The sequence below is a fragment of the Prionailurus viverrinus genome, chromosome D4 (assembly GCF_022837055.1).
Source record: "Prionailurus viverrinus isolate Anna chromosome D4, UM_Priviv_1.0, whole genome shotgun sequence".
Classification (NCBI taxonomy): Eukaryota; Metazoa; Chordata; class Mammalia; order Carnivora; family Felidae; genus Prionailurus; species Prionailurus viverrinus.
In genome coordinates, this window is record NC_062573.1 from 93575500 (window position 1) to 93594484 (window position 18985).

General features: G+C 59.8%; 1 protein-coding gene across 3 annotated transcripts in view; it reads left to right on the plus strand.

Annotated features, from left to right (window-relative positions):
• The first annotated feature begins 17506 nt into the window (after positions 1–17506).
• Positions 17507–18985, plus strand: part of CAMSAP1 (calmodulin regulated spectrin associated protein 1) — a 59611-nt gene continuing 58132 nt past the window's right edge. For 2 of the 3 annotated variants that reach the window (XR_007146326.1, XR_007146327.1), the window contains exon 1: positions 17686–17971. Coding sequence is in view for 1 of the 3 variants with exons in the window: in XM_047830148.1 (XP_047686104.1) it covers positions 17812–17971 (160 nt within the window). In the remaining 2 variants the exon portion in view is untranslated. Of the gene's footprint in view, positions 17664–17685; positions 17972–18985 lie in introns of those variants that run through there. The other variant, XM_047830148.1, reaches the window with a different exon arrangement.

Below are 18985 nucleotides of genomic sequence, written 5' to 3' on the forward strand. Positions count from 1 at the left end.
GGTTAGCGCTTTGCTTTTCTTCAATGCTGCTCGTCACTTACTGCTTGACGCATTTTTCAGATGTTTTCTGAACTCGTCTTCTGCAGCAGCCCCACCTGCCTGGGCCCAGACCTGGGTGCGCTCGGCCGTCGGCTGCGCGGTCAGGTGCGGGCTGGGGGCCGCCTCGCTGCCCCGGGGCCTCCGCCGCTCGCCCGCCGCGCTCAGCTGAGCGCAGGTGTCGTAAGGAAGTGTTTCTTTCCGCAGATCTGGGTTTTTCTCATTCTTTTGATTCAGACTTAGAACTTGTGGACAGAATAGTAAAAATTTTTACAGGTGGCGAATCTCACATTTTCTAAGCCTGAGGCGGTCTCCACCGCGGTGCGCCTGGGGGCTCAGTCGGTTAAGCTTCCGGCTCTTGATTCCGGCTCAGGTCATGATCTCAAGCTTCGTGAATTCGAGCCCCATATAGATCTCCGCACTGACAGCACGGAGTGTGCTTGGGATTTGTTCTCTCTCTCTCTAAATAAGTAAGCAATAAAAAAAAAAAAAAATACAGTCCCAGCTGTTCCCGAAGCACCAGGGATGTGCCCTGCGCTCCATTATTTGTGCCCTGTCTTTAAAGCGACCGACTAGAAGGTTCTTAGGCCTCGTGACTTTCTCCTCTGCCTCACGGCAAAGCAGTGAGCCACGGGGCCGTGGCCTGCGTGCCCCGGACTCCGAGCCCCACGCAAGGGGCGGTGCGTTTCGCAGTCTCCGTGTGGAAGCACATTCCTGGTCGAACCGCTCGAAGGCAACACCCCGGGGCCGGCCCTGCGGCGTGGCGGCTGTGGACCGCCTCCTGGGCCAGGCCTCAGGCCACCCCGTGCGCCTTCTTTTCTGTCCACTGTGTAAGGACATTCCTCAGGAGGGAAAGCGTGTCCGATCCTGGCTCGGAGCCTGTTCTCTGACCGACACGGCCGTGTTGCCTGTTGGGGGTTGGTTTCGGTCGGGCGGCAGCAGCTCGTGGTGCCCTCCCCGGGGGGGCCGATGGCCTGTCTGGGCTCCGGCTCCTGCAAGGCTTCCCTCCCTGCTTGGGGACCTGTGCTGCGGCCCCCCGGGCGTGGGGAGCTGCGGCCCTTGTGACTGATGAGGGCCTGCCCTACGCACCTGCAGAAGGACATTGCTGGCGTGTCACCAGTGCACGCGTGTGCAGACTGCGGTGCGAGGCCCTTTCCCCACCGTGGTCCGTCTTCCTGGGAGCCTCACCCCTGTGTCAGGCGTGGCCCGGTGGGTGGGAAAGGCCGAGGAGAGGCCTCGGTGCACGGCCGGTGGCGCAGGTCTCTGTCCAAAGGGAGAGGTGGCCGAACTGTTCCGTCCCCCAGCCTGTCCACGGGCGGCCATGCTGCCAGGGCAGGCAGGGGGGGTCTGCTCGCCGCCAGCTGGACTCCTGCCCCCTCTGTAACAGACATCTCGTGATGTCTGCTTCAGTGTCTGCAATGAGAGTTTGAGAAAATATAACCTAATTCCACGCGTGGTTTGAGAATTCAAGGCGTGCCCGGGCGGCTCAGTCGGTTAAGCCTCCGACTTCGGCTCAGGTCATGATCTCACAGTCTGTGGGTTCGAGCCCTGTGTCAGGTTCTGTGCTGACGGCTCAGAGCCTGGAGCCTGCTTCCGATTCTGTGTTTCCCTCTCTCCGACCCTCCCCCGTTCATGCTCTGTCTCTCTCTCTCAAAAATAAACAAACGTTAGAGAAAAGAAAAAGAAAAGCCCACCTAATGCCGTAACAGGAGTGGGAAAAATAAAGATAGCAATTTGAATTGGATGGAACGGACGTCTCCAGCATGGCCATCATGCAAGGAGAAGTGACGCTGTCGTTTCCTGCGCCTGTGAGTTGTCACTCTGCCCTCGGTGGCCTCGCGCTCAGGCCACCAGACCGAAGCAAAGGTAACGGTTTGTGACCTAAATCCTGGGGCTCCCGGGATGGGCCAGGGCTCGATGACATTCTAGACACTGCCAAGCGCAGGCTTCCTGGACCAGCTCGGCCACGTTCTGGGGCGATTCCAGGGGAGCTAGTGCAAAGGGCTGTGTGCTCAAGGCGGAGCTGGTCTCTAGGTGCGGGCAGTGCAGGGAGGGGGGAGCTCGTGATGCCCGGCGGGCCGAGGGGAGCTGGGCACCCGGTGGATGAGGCACCGCACATTTTTGGGAGGCCTGGGCTCGGGGCAGGTGTGTGGGAGGCCCGGGGTGAGAAGGACGAGAAGCAGTGCGCTGGGGGTTCCTCTTTGCCCCCTGGGCACCCCTCCTGCGTGCCCCGCCCTCTCGTGGGCTCTCAACTCCTTCGCAGGGGGCTGTGGCAGGGGTGACGAAGCCCGATGTTTATCAAGAGGCCCCTTCCCGGTGCAACGTCCCCTCAAGGCTTCACCTTTATTTATTTATTTATTTATTTCCCAACGTTTTTATTTATTTTTGGGACAGAGAGAGACAGAGCATGAACAGGGGAGGGGCAGAGAGAGAGGGAGACACAGAATCGGAAACAGGCTCCAGGCTCCGAGCCATCAGCCCAGAGCCTGACGCGGGGCTCGAACTCACGGACCGCGAGATCGTGACCTGGCTGAAGTCGGCCGTTTAACCAACTGCGCCACCCAGGCGCCCCAAGGCTTCACCTTTAAAGCCGGTTTGGAACCGGGTGGCATTTCTGGCCAGGACGCCGGGTACTGGCCTGACCCGAGCGCGTCCTCCCTAGGGGAGAGGGCACCGAAGCCGGGGAGGGAGGCCGCTGGCCCGCGCTGGGTACGAGCCCCAGCAGCCCCCCGCAGGCCTGCACCCCAGGCTTTCCTTCCTTTGCCCGGACCAGGAACGTGGGCGCTCCCAGTTGGCGCTCAGGCCCGGGGACTCTCCCTGTTGCCTCCCGTTGCCCTCGCCATCCCTTCCTGAGTGGCAGCAGGTAATGGAGGGTGTGGGGTCCACGGGCCATCGGATTGTCCCCGGAACGGCCCTCGCCGCACACTCTCCCTCTGGGAACCGGGCGGCTGTTTTAAGTCAGATGCGGGCCCCAGGGAAGGGGAGCGTCTGCTCCGAGCAGCAGAGATAGGGTGCATCTGGAGAATGCATCCTTCTCAAGAGCGTTTGCTTCCAAAATGAAAAGGTCCCACCGAAGGGGGCTCGGCCAGCAGTTCTGCCCAGCTCACTCGTGAAATGCTTCTGGATCATCAGGTGAGTGTTCCAGAAGAGCCCGGCCCTGACCGTTGCCGGGCGTCCCGTCAGGGCCTCCCTGGCCCACGGCCTCCTGCCTGGTGAGGAGTCAGGGTCCACCCCATCACCCCGTTCGTTGCTGCCGCCTCGGCGGTGTGGTGTGAGCACAGTGCCGGGAGCCCGTGGCGGTCCCAGAGGGGCTCCGGGAAACGTGTGGAAGCCTGGGCTGCCGGCCCCCGGCTCCCTTCCCATCGGCCCCTGTGCCCCACCCCGCCCCACCCCCGTCTCCGGCGCTCTCCGCCCGGGACCATCCACTCGTGTCTGTGAAGCGCGGCACGTCGGTCCCCACGGGAAGATGGGTCTCTGCCCTCCTCCTGACACTGGGGCTTTCTGCCAAGCACTCAGTCATGGCGTGTGGTCCCCTGCCCCGGCCGGGACGTCCCTGGGACCTCCACGTGTGCCTATCCGCTGGGCCCCCGGAGCGGCCTCTGCTACCGAGCGTGGGCCCACGGGGTGGGGGTGGGGGCCCCTCCGCGCCCTGTCGCGAGGCCTTTCCGGGTCCGAGCGGGAACGTGCTTGTCTCCCTCCAACCGTCCAGCCGGGACACGGGCGCCCACGCAGTGTCCTGTGCCCGCACATCCCAGCCCTGGCCCGCGAGGACCGGCCGCAGCTGGACGACGTGACGGGATCTCTCCTGCTCGTTCCTGCCAGTTATCACACCGGGCGCTGACGCAGGGTCGCCTCCTTGGAGGACGTGCCAGGGCGCCCGGCAGATGCCCCTTTGGGGGCGTTTTCCTAAGTTAGAGGTGCCCAGTGAGAACATCGTCCTCAGACGCAGCCCTCGGGTCCAAACGCTGCCGTCCAGGGATCACCACTGGGGAACGCGGCCCGACGCCATCCCCCCTGCCTTCCGGGGTGAAGTCCGTTTGCCCTGGATCCAGGTCCTGGGATTTGTGGGTAACCCTCAGACGAGCCGGGTCTGGGTGGTGGTGACTTTCTGATGTTTTAAGTCCGTGTTGAGGAAATCATTTCCTGTATGTTTAAGGATATTACCCCCCTTTTTATTTATTTAAAAATTTTTTAACGTTTTATTTATTTTTGAGACAGAGACAGAGTGTGAGCAGGGGAGGGGCAGAGAGAGAGGGAGACGCAGAATCCAAAGCAGGCTCCAGGCTGAACTGTCAGCACGGAGCCTGATGTGGGGCTCCAACTCACGAACCGTGAGATCATGACCTGAGCCGAAGTCGGATGCTTAACCGACGGACGGAGCCACTCAGGCGCCCCCATTACCCCCCTTTTTAATTATTTTGAGAGAGAGAGCACGCATACACAAGTGGGGGAGGGACAGAGAGAGAGAGAATCCCAAGCAGGTTCTGAGCTGTCAGCACAGAGCCCGACGCGGGGCTCGAACCCACAAACCGTGAAATCATGACCTGAGCCGAAGTCGGACACTCAACCGCCTGAACCCCACAGGCGCCCCCCCCTTTAACTTTTTACTGGAGTGAAAGGTGCCCACAGGCGGCACACTGCCCCCCCCCCCCCCCGCCATGCGCACCCGAGAAGAACACAGGAAAGCGTGTGTCCCGAGGGCCGCAGGGATGCATTCGGGGGTTCACCATGGGTTTGGGCTCCAGAAGAGGGTCGGAAAGCAAAAAGCAAAACCTTTGGGGGCGCCTGGGTGGCGCAGTCAGTTAAGCGTCCGACTTCAGCCAGGTCGCGATCTCGCGGTCTGCGAGTTCGAGCCCCGCGTCAGGCTCTGGGCTGATGGCTCAGAGCCTGGAGCCTGTTTCCGATTCTGTGTCTCTCTCTCTCTCTGCCCCTCCCCCGTTCATGCTCTGTCTCTCTCTGTCCCCAAAATAAATAAACGCTGGAAAAAAAAAATTAAAAAAAAAAAAAAAGCAAAACCTTTGATCTCAAATACATTCAATTAAGACCGTCCAACAGAACCAGGTTCTGTGATGATGCTTTTGCTTTTTAATTTTTTTTTAAGTTTTTATTTATTTATTTTTGAGGGAGAGTAGGGGCAGGCAGAGAGAGCAAGAAAGAATCCTAAGCAGACTCCACACTGTCAGCGCAGAGCCGGATGCAGGGCTCAATCCCAGGCACCGTGAGATCGTGACCTGAGCCGAAATCCAGAGTCGGATGCTTAACTGACTGAGCCACCCAGGCACCCCAAGACCCAGGAAATTTTTTTTAAAACTCATTGATTTAAACCAATATCCTCAGCTAAATCCAGCCACACAGGGCCTTCCTCACTGTCCCACTGTCCACCCATGTATGTCCCTTCTCCACATGGGACTCTGGCCCCTGGCCCCACAGTATGTTCACTTACTTGCTCTGTGTCCCCCCACCCGTTTTTTAAAGTCGTTGTTTATTGTTCAAGCCACTTTTGTTTTTAGTAATCTCTACCCCAAACATGGGGGACTCGAACTCAGGACCCCAAGATCAAGAGTTGCACATCCCACCAGCTGAGCCAGCCGGGCGCCCCACTTTTTGATTTCTTAGTTGAAATATGAACTTACGTGTGGACGATGCTGGACCGTGCAGCTGGGTGCGTTATCTCTGAGCCCACCATCTAGGCCAGGACACAGGCCACGGGTCCCCATTCCCCTCTGCTCCCTGGCAGGGTCGCTTTTGCCTGTTTTCAGCCAGTTTTCTGTTGAGGTCTGGTTCCCAGAACTCCCTTCCGCTGCACGTGACCCAGAGTTCTCAGCAGAGCCCCGTGGCCATCCCCACACCCATGAAGCAGTGATCCACCTCCTGCCCGTGTTTCCCCACGGCCACAGTCTGCCCGCCCTGGACGGTTCACAGGAACGGAGCCTGGGCACTCGGTCTGCGTCTGGCTCCTGTCGCTTGGCCTCTTGGATCCGCGTCCGCCCAGGTTGTAGTGGGTCAGTGCTCCACTCCTGCTTCGGGACCCGGCACCTTTATGCCCTTTCACAGGATTTCATTGTGCGGACGCGTTGTACTTTTGAAACCCTGTTATCAAAAGGCCTCTGGATTGCGGTGTCCCATGCGGGGGCTTCCTTATCAGTGCGTCATGCTGAGACCTCGGGGCTCGCCTGACGGGTCATTTTGCGTCTGTGACGGGCCCGCTGCTACCGGTGACATCGCGGTGGTGGGGCAGGATGGGGAGATGGGACTTCTGCAGGAGGTAGGGCCCCAGCACCACTGCCGTCCGGGTCCTTGGTGTAGGAAAGGTCACGTTTCCGTCACAGGCCTGAGGGCGGGCAGGCCGATTTCCCGTCCCGGCGTGTGGTCAGAGTTTGCGTGCACACTGTCCATCTGGTTTATTTTTAATGTCTTCTTTAGTTTTGAGTGGGGTGGCACAAACGGGGGAGGGGCCAGAGGATCCCAAGCAGGGCCCGTGCTGACAGCAGAGAGCTAGACACGGGGCTTGAACTCGTGAGCCGTGAGATCGTGACCTGAGCCGAAACCAAGGGTCGGCTACTTAGCCGACGGAGCCCCCCAGGCGCCCCTGTCCACCCGTTTTTACTCCAACGCTTCTGACACCTAGTATGTGGGGTCCCCTCCCCCCCAGACAACCTGTTCTCCGGCTCCCGGACACCGGCGGGAGATCCTACAATTCAGACCCCCTGGAGTTGCCCCGTGGGACTGCCCCCCTCCAGACACCAGCTACAACAGCCCCCACAACCCCCCATTTCAGTTTGCCGGAACTCTGGAAAACACTTCCCTCGCCATCACCTGTTTAACGGGTACAGGTAGCTGCCGATCGGAGGCATGCAGGCCGAGGTCTGGGAGGATGGCGGGCCCCGGACCTCCCGGCCCCGTGCAGTTGGGGCGCGCCACCCTGGACCCTGTCGGTAGGCGCTTTCCCGGAGGCCTCGCTGCACTGGCGTGGTTGGCGGTGTCCTGGGCCGAGGTGCTGGACTCAGTCTCCCGTCCCCACCCGCAGCGGGGCTGGGGCTGGGCGGCCCCCGACCCGCGCCCGGTCTTGCGCAGCCGCAGGCCGAAGCCCTTAGATGCACCCCACTCCCCTCAGCAGCGCACAGAGCACACCTGTGTCACCCCTAAATCGAAAGGGTTTTAGGAGCTGTGTGCCAAGACCCAGAGACAAAGGCCCGGTACTTTTTTATCACGTCATAGCTGGGAGTTACGATTACCCTGGACACCGTGTGGAGCATGTCACGTACATGAACGTCATCTGTCACGCGTCTCTCTGGAGGGAGAAGCCGAGGCGACCGACCTAAGGGGCCAGGGACACAGCCCCGAGCAGGGGCCTCCCGGCTGGACGGGGGACCGGTGTGGCGGACGGTGTCCCAGGGGGGAGGAGGCCCCGGGCCCTGGACATGCCCGCCCGTGTCCCGTGTGGCTGGGCGGCCACGCCATGCTGAGCGTCTTGGGGAAGGCGTTGGTGACCTTGTGCATGGGAGTCCCGGGCTGCCCTGCAAGACGCCACAAACTCAGCAGTGGAGCCCACAGCTCCGGAGGCCAGCAGGCAGCATGGGCCTCACGGGCCACGGTCTGGGTGGGGCAGGTTGGTCCCTCCCGGGGCCCCGGGAGCTCGGCTTCCTTGCCTTTCAGGCTCCTAGACAGAGGCTTCGAGTGCTTGGCTGGTGGCCCTGCCTCCACGGCCAAGGCCAGCAGCGTCTCCCTGTGACCGGGACCCTCTTGGCCCCACGTATGACCGCGGGCCTGGTGAGGCTGGCTGCTCACTGCCCTCCAGTGGGACTCTGGGGTCCCTCCCCCAAGGCCCCACCCCACGACCCGCTCCCCGCCCCCAAAGGCCCCGAGTTCTCACACCTTCACCTTGGGGCGACTGTGGGGGACACACCCCCAGCCCACAGAGGAACCCTGTGCCCAGGCCCACCAGGGAAACCCGGGACAGTCCCCCACCTCGAGGTCCTGAACCTAGTGCCGTCCACGAAGCCCCTCTTGCCGCGCTGGGCAGCACATCCACGGGTTCTGGCGGGTAGGACGTGGGCATCCTGGGGGGCAGGTTCAGCCCACTGCACTATTTTGCTGGTGAGGAGCCCAGAGGATGCAGCCTGCCCGTCGGCTGTGTCTAGGAGCAAGGCGGGGGCAGCAGCAAGGCGGGGCGGGGTCAGACGATCCTGAAGGCAGGCAGGAGCCCTGGAGGGCCGGGCGATGGGTCCCTGGCGGGGGGCGCCAAGGGCTCGCGGAGGGGCGGCTGTCTGCAGGCGGCCCGGGGGGCCTTGCTCGGCGGGTCCGTCAATGGATCGGTCATTCCGCTCGGGACTGCACCAGGCCCCTGGCGCCCTCAGTGACACGCGGGAGGCCGCGGGCAGGGCTGAGCCGCTGCCCTGATCGAGCCCGGAGGATGTGTCTCACCACAGGCGAACTGCCATCAGAACGTCCCCGAACGCAGGCCTCCCGGGGTTTTGCTTTATTTTGACCTATTCTCAACGTTCAAAAAGAGAAAAAAGCCAAGAGACTGGCCTATTTTGCCCCAGCAAAAATTCTTTCTTTTGTAACAAAATCTTCCTTCCCGGATACGGGATGCGAATGTGCCCGTGAACCCGTGGGCCCGACCACGGGGCGCGTGGACGCCCTAGACGGCCGCCAGGGCCCCAAGACACCCGTGTCAGCGGGACTCCCTGCCCGTTTATGTCACAGAAAAACCGAGACGTGCGGGATTTGATGGAATCAACACGGAAAACGGAAAGATGTCAGTTTAAACTTTGCGTAACGGAGGGACGGCTGCCAAGCTGAGGAGAGGTTAAGCTGGCCTTTGGCTCAGGTGGCGCCTTCGGGAAGCCAGCGCGACGTGACCCCCACCTTCACCCGTCCGTTCTGACAACGAGGCGGGAGCCAGGCTGCCCCCTCGCTTGGTGGCCTGTGCTCTGCGTCCCAGCAGCACGGGCACTTGGGGGCTCACAGACACCTCCGGGCAGAAAGTGGCAGAAGCAGGGGAGCGGGTGGAACCCGAGGACGGTGGTGGTCCTTCTGCAGGGCGGGAGGGCACTGGGGCTGCGGGGGGCGGGGCTGGAGCTCGGGCCAAGGCACCTGGTGGGGTCGGGCCGCCTGCTGCTGGAAGGGAATTTGCTTCCTTCTGTCCTCGCTGGACTTCCGAGGGGCCCAGCGCAGTGACCCACGGGCTCACACTCGGAGGGGAGGGGGCCGGGGGGGGGGGGATGGGAGCCGGAACCCCGCCTCGGGTCTCTCCCCACAGCCTCCCCCCAGAGCTGGCCAGGGGGGAGCAAGTCCCACCGCCCCCTCGGAGTCTGGATGGCTCCCGAACAAGTCACTGCTTCTGCAAACACGCCCCCTCAGACGCGCACGAGCAGGTCCGGTTTGGGCCGTCGGGCAGTCTGTCTGCAATTGTGGCTCAGACACGGTGCGTCCCAGGCTACGCCTTCCAGCAACGCCCGGAAGCCTGTGCCAGGGGCTCCTTCACATTGAGGAGTTATCCAGAAATGAAACCAAACCACGGAGCGGGGAGGCACCGATCTTTCCGGAGTGTGGTCGCACTGATGCCTATACACGTAGCCCTGCTGCACCGGGCGGAGCCTCTCCGCTCTTTCCGCGCCGTGCCCTCTGACACCGCCAGGTCCCCAGCCGTGCTCCAGGCCCCAGCCACCCCCTTGCCGGACCCCCCACCCGCTCCGCCCCTGAAGCCCCCACGCGCTGTCACGCGCTCGCACAGGGGACACGGGCCTGCACCACCGGCCCTGGTGTCCGCGGGGAGAAGCCCCTCGCGGCTGCCCGGTCGTGGGGGCCATCGCAGGCCCTCCCGCTCCCACCCACCCAGACGCCTGTCCTGGGCCTCCTCCTGTCGCCGTCCCCGCACCCGCAGACCGGTGACCGGCCCCTCTCCTGCCCGGGGAGGAAGGACGCCGGCGACGGTCCAGCGTCATCGGGTTCCCCTCGCTGCACCAGTCCCGGTGGCTGTAGCCTCTCCCGCCCTGAAAACACAGGCGCCTCGGCGCACACGCACTGCCCGGGGCCACCGCTCGGTTTATCCGCCATCCTTTGCCCGGGGGAGGGGGGTGGTGGGGGTACCTCCCTCTGCACTGCCTCTGCCAGTTCACACCCCTGCCCGTCAGGGGCCCTCAGGGCATCGCCGAGTCCCAGGCCCAGCTTCTCAGCAGATCAGCCCTCCTCGGGGATGGCTTCACCCCGGCCTCCAGGCCCAAACACAGGACCCAGGCTGCCCGCTGCCCGGGGCAACGGGTCCCATGGTGGGCGCCTCCTCTCCCCGTCACACCCCTTCCTCCACGCCTGGCAGTGGCCTCTCTGCGCCCTCCCTGGGTCACCCGGGGAGCTTTTCCACTTGGGGTCCGGTGGGCATCTCGGACTTAATGTGTCTAAAGCTGCACCAGCCTCTGCCCCTTCCCCCGGGCCGCTCACCCTCCCTCTGCCATCTCGGTGCAGGGTAACTGGGCCTTTAGAATTCTTAGGACCAAGTCCTCGCGCTGAGATGGAAGGGTGAATTCCCAGGACGACACAGATCACCGAAACCACCGACGAAGAAACAGACGATCTGAGCGGACCCCGAACAACTGAAGAGGGAGAATTCTCGATCGAACACCAGCCTGGGTCCGGAGGCTTCGATGCTCAGCCCTGCCCGACACCTACAGAGGAGTGCACAGCACCGGCTCTCCACGCACTTTCCAGAAACTACGAGAGGAGAGAACACTTCCGACTCCTCTTAGGAGGCCAACGTTACCCTGACACCACGCCAGACAAAGACATCACCGCACTAGGCCCGTGTCTCAGGAACATGGACACACGACCTCCAAGGCAGCCGTGGTAAACCGGGTCCGGGAACGTGCAAGCAGACAGGTACACGGGAGCGCCACGGGCAAGACGGCCGAGTAAGACGCCCCCCCGGGGCCCCCGCTGACCTGCGCCAAGGGGGCATCCATTCGTAGACAAAGGTGCCTTGGTGGGGGCTGTGGGGTCTGGCGCAGCCCCAGACAGAGGAGACTGGGGAAGGCAGACTCATGCCCCGGCAGCTGACTTGCCCCAAGCTCAGGTCCTGGCCACAGACCCCACAAAAGCTCATCCCCGGGCCTCGGCTCCAGCCCCGTCCGACACTGGGCCAGCAGCAACACTGGCCAAGGGGCCTGGAAGGGGTCACTCCCAGCTGTGCCTTGGTAACAGGACACAGACCTCATCGTGGCTATGGACACCGGAGGGGCCCGTGACCGGGCCCAGCCCCCAAGCAGTCCTGCAGGTACAGGGACACGGCGGGACGCACTCCCATCTGTGCCCCCGAGATACCGAGGGGGCCCTACACTCGGCTGCAGCCCCTCCGACTGGCCGGGACCAGCCCGGGCTGCCCAGGAACCTGGCGGGAGACATACCCATCTGGGCCTGCAAAGCCGGTCTGCAGACCTCGGTGGTGGCTGTGGAGCCTGGAGTGGGTGGGGACTCAGCCAGCCCGTCTGGGGCCCTCCTGGTGACCTGGCCGGAGCCCTCCCAGGGATGTGGTGGGGGCACCTTCTGTGCACCTGGTAACGAGCAGAAAACACAGACAGCTTTCTCGGCATAAGGACGTGTCAGCCCCCCGGCCGTCTTATGAACAAAACGTAAGAGCGAACGTCACCGTCAGGGCAGGAAAAGGCCTAATCGGGACCCAGAGTGAAGACTGACCTGACCCAGTTATCTTCGCAGATCTGAAGCCTTCTGACACTCGGGTCCCGGGCCGTCTGGAGCCAGAACCGAGGGCGCTGATCCCTGGCGCCCTGGGACCACCACTGGCACGCGGTCACCTCAAGAGGACTTCTGCCCCGATTCTGTGCTGTGTTCCCCACTGCGCGAGCCCCTTCGTGAATACGCACGGACCCTTAGCTTAAAAGGTCCCCGGTTTCCAGGGCGCCTGGGGGGCTCGGTGGGTTAAGTGGTTAAGCCTCTGACTCTTGGTTTTGGCTCAGGTCGTGATCTCACGGTTCGTGGGTTCGAGGCCTGTGTTGGGCTCTGCGCTGACAGAGCGGAGCCTGCCTGGGATTCTCTCTCTCAAAATAAATAAATGTTGAAACACTATTTCTCCAATTTTGTTGTGTGGGGAGACACTGCTCTGGGAAAGCCCCTTTACCCGTTGCAAGTGAAACCCTTCCTCTTCCTGTGTTTTGGCTCAACGCCCACCAGGAGGCGAACGGGTTTCGGTGCAGTCACAGCGGGCTACCCGAGGGCCCCACCGCAGCCCCAGCCCCTAACTCCGCTCCTCCCCCAACCACTGCACTAGCGGAGGGGATCTGCCGTCCTGAGCCAGGGGCAGCTGCGTTCGCCTGCCCAAACCAGTCTTTGCAGCAGCCTGGAAGAGGCGTGTGCTCCGTTCAGTCCTTCAGAGCCGGGCACAGGTGAGGACTTCCGGACCAACACAAGCCACGGGAGTTCGTCACCATAACCTGCCTCGGGACACAGGCAGAACGGGCTCTTCAGGTGGGAAGGAAAGACTGCTAAGCGACAACACAGAAACAAATACAAGTGTCAACCTCACGGGTAAAGGTAAGTGTTTAGTCAAATTCAGAACACCCGACACTGTGATGGGCACGTAAATCACTCCCATCTCCAGTGTAACACTTAAGACGAGGCAGTGGTATTAAAACTCACAGCAGGAATGATAATTTGTAAATGGATGCTTGATACGCAAAGGTGCAAAGTGTGATGTTAATGGCATAAAATGGGGGGGGGGGGAGAGAAGTAACAGCGTGGGGCTCTTGTACCTGACTGCTGACCGAAGGTGGGTTGTCACCTTAAAACACACTGTTTTGGGGGTGCCCGGCTGGTTCAGTCAGTGGAGCGTGCGACTCCCAGTCTCGGGGCACTGAGTTCAAGCCCCACGTTGGGCATAGAGATTACTTAAAAAAATACATAGACTGTTATATCTTCTTAACAGATAAAAAAAAAAAAGCATACCACTGCAAAAAATAAACCACAAACGCAGACAGCGAGAGAGGAATAAAAGCACAAAATAATACAAAACGATGAACAAAGTGGCAATTCTGAGTTCTTACCTATCAATAATTACTTTAAATGTAAATGGGTTAAGTTTTCCAAAACATAGGACATATCCTGGCTGAACGGATTAAAAAACAAGATTCAACAGCCTGCTGCCTCTAAGAGACTCACTTTGGCTCTAAGGACACACAAGGGCTGAGAGTGACGGGACACGAGAAGACATGCCTTACACACGGAAAGCCAGTGATAGCAGGAGAGGCTGTGCTCATATTCACATAAGACAGACTGTCAGTCACAATTGGTCACAAGAGACAGAAAAGGTCGTTGTATAGTGATAATGGGGTCAGTTCATCAAGAAGATATAACAATGGTAAATACTACATATATGTGTGTGTGTGTGTGTGTGTGTGTGTGTGTATACATAGAGAGAGAGTGTGTGTACCCAACAAGAACAGAGCACCTAAATATTTGAGATAAATAGTAACAGACATCAAGGGAAAAACAGACATCCAGTATACAGGAGAGACTTTAATGCCCCACCTTCAGCACTGGATAGAGTGTCCAGAGAGAGTCGGGAAGGAAACAGTGTATTTGAACCACACTGTAGACCAACCCTCCAGGACAGATCACATGCTGGCCTACAAAGTGAGTCTTAACATAGTGAGGGGGATTGAAATCACATCAAGTATCGTTTATGACCACCATGGCTAGAAATCAGTAACCGAAGGACAAGCAGAGAATTTACAAATACCTTGAAATTAAACAACACACACCAACAACCAATGGGTCAAAGAAGAAATAAAAAAGGAAATCGGAAAGTATCCTGAGACACACGAAACACAACATACCAAAATTGACGGCCTGGAACAAAAGCAGTTCCAAGAGGGATGTTTATAGAGACGAATGCCTACATTAAGAAAAAAGGAAAGATCTCAAATAAACACCTTAACTTTACGCCTCAAGGAAACACAAGAAGAAAAAGCTAAGCCCAACGTTAGCAGAATGAAGGAAGTAATAAAGATGATTAGAGCATAAATAAATGAAATAGGAACTAGAAAAACAATGGGAAAGAAATCAAGGAAGCTGGTGTTTTGAAAAGATAACAAAACTGACAAACCTTTTGCTAGACTAAGAAAAAAAAGGACTCAAATCAACAAAAGTATAAATGAAAGAGGAGACATTACAAGAGACACCACAGAAATACAAAAGATCATAAGGGACTAGTGTGGAGAATTATATGGCACAAACTGGATAGCCTAGAAGAAATGGATAAATTCCTGGAAACGTAGAGCCTACCAAACCTGAATCACGCATAGAAAATCTGGACACACCAACAGTGAGATTGAAAACGTCATCGAAAATCTCCCAACAAAAAAAAGCTCAGGACCAGATGGTTTTACTGGTGAATTCCACCCAACATTTTAAGAATTAACATCAGTCTTTCTCAAACTCTTCCAAAAATATTTAAGTACTCCCAAACAAATAATCCAATTAAAAAATTGGCAAAGGATCTGGACATTTTTCCAAAGAGGACATATAGGGGTCCCTGGGGGCTCAGTCAGTTAAACGTCCGACTTCGGCTCAGGTCATGATCCCACGGTTAGTGGGTTCGAGCCCCGTGTCGGGCTCTGTGCTGACAGCTTGGAGCCTGGAGCCTGCTTTGGATTCTGTGTCTTCCTCTCTCTCTGCCCCTTCCCCACTCAGTCTCTCAGAAATAATCATTAAAAAACAAAGAAAAAAACACAAGGAAGACATATAAATGGCCAACATGTACATGAAAAGGTGCTCAACACCACTGATCATCAGGGAAATGCTAATCAAAACCACAAGGAGTTATCACCTCACCCACCCTGTCAGAATGGCTACAATCAAAAATGGAAGAACTGACGGGTGTCGGCGAGGATGTGGACAAAGGGGACCCCTGTGCACCGTGGGTGGGAATGGTGGTGCAGCCACTGTGGAGAACTGTATGGAGGTTCCTCAAAAATTAAAAACAGAACCACCTTATGATCTAGCAATTCTACTGCTTGGTATTTATCCAAAGGAAACAGAACTACTAATTTGAAAAAATACCCGCACCCGCATGTTCATTACAGCATTTTTCACAAGAGCCAAGACATGGAAACAGCCTGAGTGTCCATCAGTTACATTGTTATACACATACACACGTATATCTCACAGGCACGAATGAAATATACGAATACAGTCATAAAAAAGAAAATCCTGTCATTTGTGACAACACGGATAAGCCCCCAGCGCATTACGCTAAGTGAAATAAATCAGAGAAAGACAAACACTGCATGACCTCACTGACATGTGGAATCCAGAAACCAAACTCGTACAGAAACAGAGAGTGGATCTGTGGTTGGCAGGGGCTGGGAGGTGGGGGAAATGGGAAGATTTCGGTCAAAATCGTTACCAACGTACAGTTTTAAGAGGAGTAAGTTTTGGGGATGTAACGTATAGCATGCTGGCCATTCGATACTTAACTGTACCCTTGAAGGTTGCTAAGAGAGTAAATGTTAAATGTTCTCAACACACACATACACACACACACACACACACACACACACACACACACACACGGCAACCAGGTGGGGTATGGATGTTAACTAACCTGACCGTGGTAATCATTTCACAATAGGTACCTACATATAAGTACTACGTGTGCTGTGTATTACACATGTACCAAATTGTCACGTGGTACAGCTTAAACTTACAGTGTTGTACGTTGACTATATCTCAGCAAAGTTACAAACGACGACGACGACAACAACAAAAAAACCCAAACCCCAAACTGATTTGCCACACTTGAAAAAAAAATTATATACTACGGCAAGGTGGGATTTGTCTCAGGAATTGTGAGGCTGGTTGAGTATCCGAAAATCAAATCAATGAAATATACCACATCAATGGGATGAATGAAAAGGCCTCACGGGATCATCTCAATAATCACAAAAAAGCACCGGACAAAACCTAACACCCTTTCGTGATAAAACACTCAACAAAACAGGAATAGGGGGGAAACTCCCCAACCTGATTAAGGCAGAAAAGCCACATTTGACAGGGCACTGGGCAGTGGCTGACCGGATGCTTTTCGTCTAAGCCCAGAAACAAGACTAGGATGTGACTCTACTGGAGGCTGTGGCCAGGCCGTTAGGTAAGAGGAAGAAATACACGACGCGGGGATTCAAAGGTAAGAGGTACGACTATTTTCCATCACCGAGGTCATCATCTTGTGTGTAGGAATCAGGTTTCGGGATAGGCCGAAAAACTGTCGGAATTGATAACACGTCCATCAAGGTTGCAGGATACAGGATCAATACCGAGACCCTAACAGTCACCCTTGACCCCCATTCCTTCTCTCCCGCTCCAGGGTCCACATCAGGGGGCGGTGTCCCTGCTGAATTCCGTGCCCTGCCCACCCCCTCTTCCTTGACCTCGACGGGGTCTTTCACACGCTTTCCCCACTGTGTTCACAGTCACTCTTTGGCTGCCCATCCGGGGGAAGGGGTTGGAGCTCCCAATTCTGACCGGCCTAGTCTGGCTTTGGACTAGTAGGCGTCCCTGTCGCTCACGTGACGGGACTGCCCGGCCCCCGCCTACCCTCACCCCCCACCCCCGCGCGTCTGTCCTTGGCCGCCCCTGCCCCCGGCGCGACCTCCACCGGGGCTCTCCGCTGGGTGCTTGTGCAACGACCGCGGGCTCCACGTTCGGGCTCAGGGCGGCGGTTCCCCGCCCCGGGATCCCCACCCAGGAAGCCCTCGCCCCTGCTCTCCGCGGGTCCTGGGTCTCTGGGCCTGGAGGTCTCGGGGGGAGGGGGCGGCAGAGGCGCGGGCGGGGTCGGTGCCCACCAGGCCCCCCTCCCCCCGCTGCAGGCTCGGGGTCCCCGCGATGGTGGGCAGGGCGGCCCCGTCAGCAGTGCCTCTCTCCGGGAGGGGGAGACGCCGGGGTTGTGCAGGGGCCCGGGGGTCGCCTTCCCGGGGTGGCAGTCGGCCCGTCGGACGGCGGCTGGAACCTCCGGTGCGGACGGCCGGGTGCCGGGACGGAGGAGGCGCGGCCCAGACAAAGGGCTGCTGCGGAACCCGCCCGGGCTTGCCCACCAGCGCCCGCCCGCTCCGCGCGACCCGCGCCCGGCGCCCGGCGAGAGGGGCGGGGCCGCAGTCTGGCCCTATGCGCGTGCGGCGGTGGGCGGGGCGAGCGCGGGGCCGGGGGCGGGCCGCTCCCACTGCGCGTGCGGCACTGAGCGGGACGAGCGCGGGCCGGAGGCGGGGCCGCAGGTTGACCCACTGCGCGTGCGGTAAGGGGAGGGGCTAGCAGGGGCCGGGGGCGGGGCGGAGGGCGGCACCCACCGCGCGTGCGCAGGGCCTCGGCGTTGCGCGCGCTCCCGCCGGTTGGCCGCCCCCTCAGCGGCCGCCGCCGCCGCCGCCGCCGCCGCCGCCCCCGGCCCCCGGCCCCCGGCCCCGCGCACGCGCCCCCCGCCCCGGCCCGCGGCCGGCCCGCGCCCCTCACCTCGCCGCCTCCCCGGCCTCCGGGCCTCCCGGCCTCCGGGCCCCCTGGCCTCCCGGCGCGGCCCCGCAGCATGCAGCAGCAGCACCCGCGGTGGCGGCGGCGGCGGCGGCTGTGAGGTGAGGCCGGGGCGGGGGCGGCCTCCCGGGGGCCGCGGTGCTCGCGGGCCCGGCCCCCTCGCGGGTCCCGGCGCAGCGAGGGGCGCGGCGCCTTTGTTGCGGCGGAGGCCGGGCGCCGCCCGCGCTGCAGCGGCCTTTTTGTGTGCAGATGGTGGACGCGGGCGGCTGCCCGGCCGGGGAGGGCTGGAGGAGGATGGAGGCCGCGCCCGACGGTGCCGTGGACATCGTGCCCCTGGACCGCTACGACTCGGCCCGCGCCAAGATCGCCGCCAACCTGCAGTGGATCTGCGCCAAGGCCTACGGCATAGGTGGGCCGGGGCGGGGGCGGGGCGGGGGCCCGGGGAGGGTCGGACCGCGGGGTCGGGTCGGGGTCGGGGGCCGGGGCGGGGCCGAGGGCGGGGTCGGAGCCCGGCGCCGGAGCTGCGGGGTTGGGCGCACCGGGGGCTGGGGGCAGGGGCCGCCTTTGTGCTCAGGGTCCCGGGCCGCGGCGCTGTGCCGGTCGCCTCCGGAGCGGGCTGCGGCGGCGCGCGGTGCGGGGGCGTCTGCGGGGGTCCATCGGCAGGTGCCGCGAGGAGTGGGCGCGCTCCCCTAGCTGCCCGGGGGTGGGTGCGGGGCCGGGCGCGGGGCCGGGCGTGGAGTTAGACTCCTGGTGGGGCTGGAGTGCAGGGGTAAACCCTGGACGCCCAACCGCCCTGGATGCGCGCCGAGCATCCGACGCGGAGTTTCCTAACGAGAAATCGGTCTTTGAACGGATTGTGCTTAATGAGCATCCTTCCTTCGGTTAATTCCCGTTCTGAAGAACTAGGTAACCTTGGTACTGGATCCAGTTCGTTAGGCCTTAATATGCTTAGTGGATTAAGACTTTCCTATTTCCAGCCCTTGGAATTTTACAGACCAAGTGATTCTCGTAGTGGCTTTATTAATATCTGGTGCTTTGTTTTGGGCACAAACTTGGGGGCTGATACTGTGTAATCTTCTGCCTTTTAACTTGAAGCCTGTTCAAAGATGGCCTTTACTCTGGTGCAAACGTGCCTGTTTCCAGAGTGACCCTGATCTGGAGAGGGCCCTTTGGGGAGGAGTTTGGTGGACCCGGTGTGAACACTTGTGGAGCAGGGGTGCCCTGTGCCAGGGTCTCGCCAGGTGGCGTGGCCGGGGCCGTAGGGAGGCGCCCTGCAAGTCCCAGCCATTCCATGCGTCGCCCCGTTTGAAGTTGGTTCATGGCGCGTAAGGAGAGTGCTTTCCTAGAGTTTGCGGTTGACCGCTTTTGTTTATGGTTCCGTTGAAGACTGCTCGGTTTGTGTGTTGTGTGGTCCGGTCCGCCG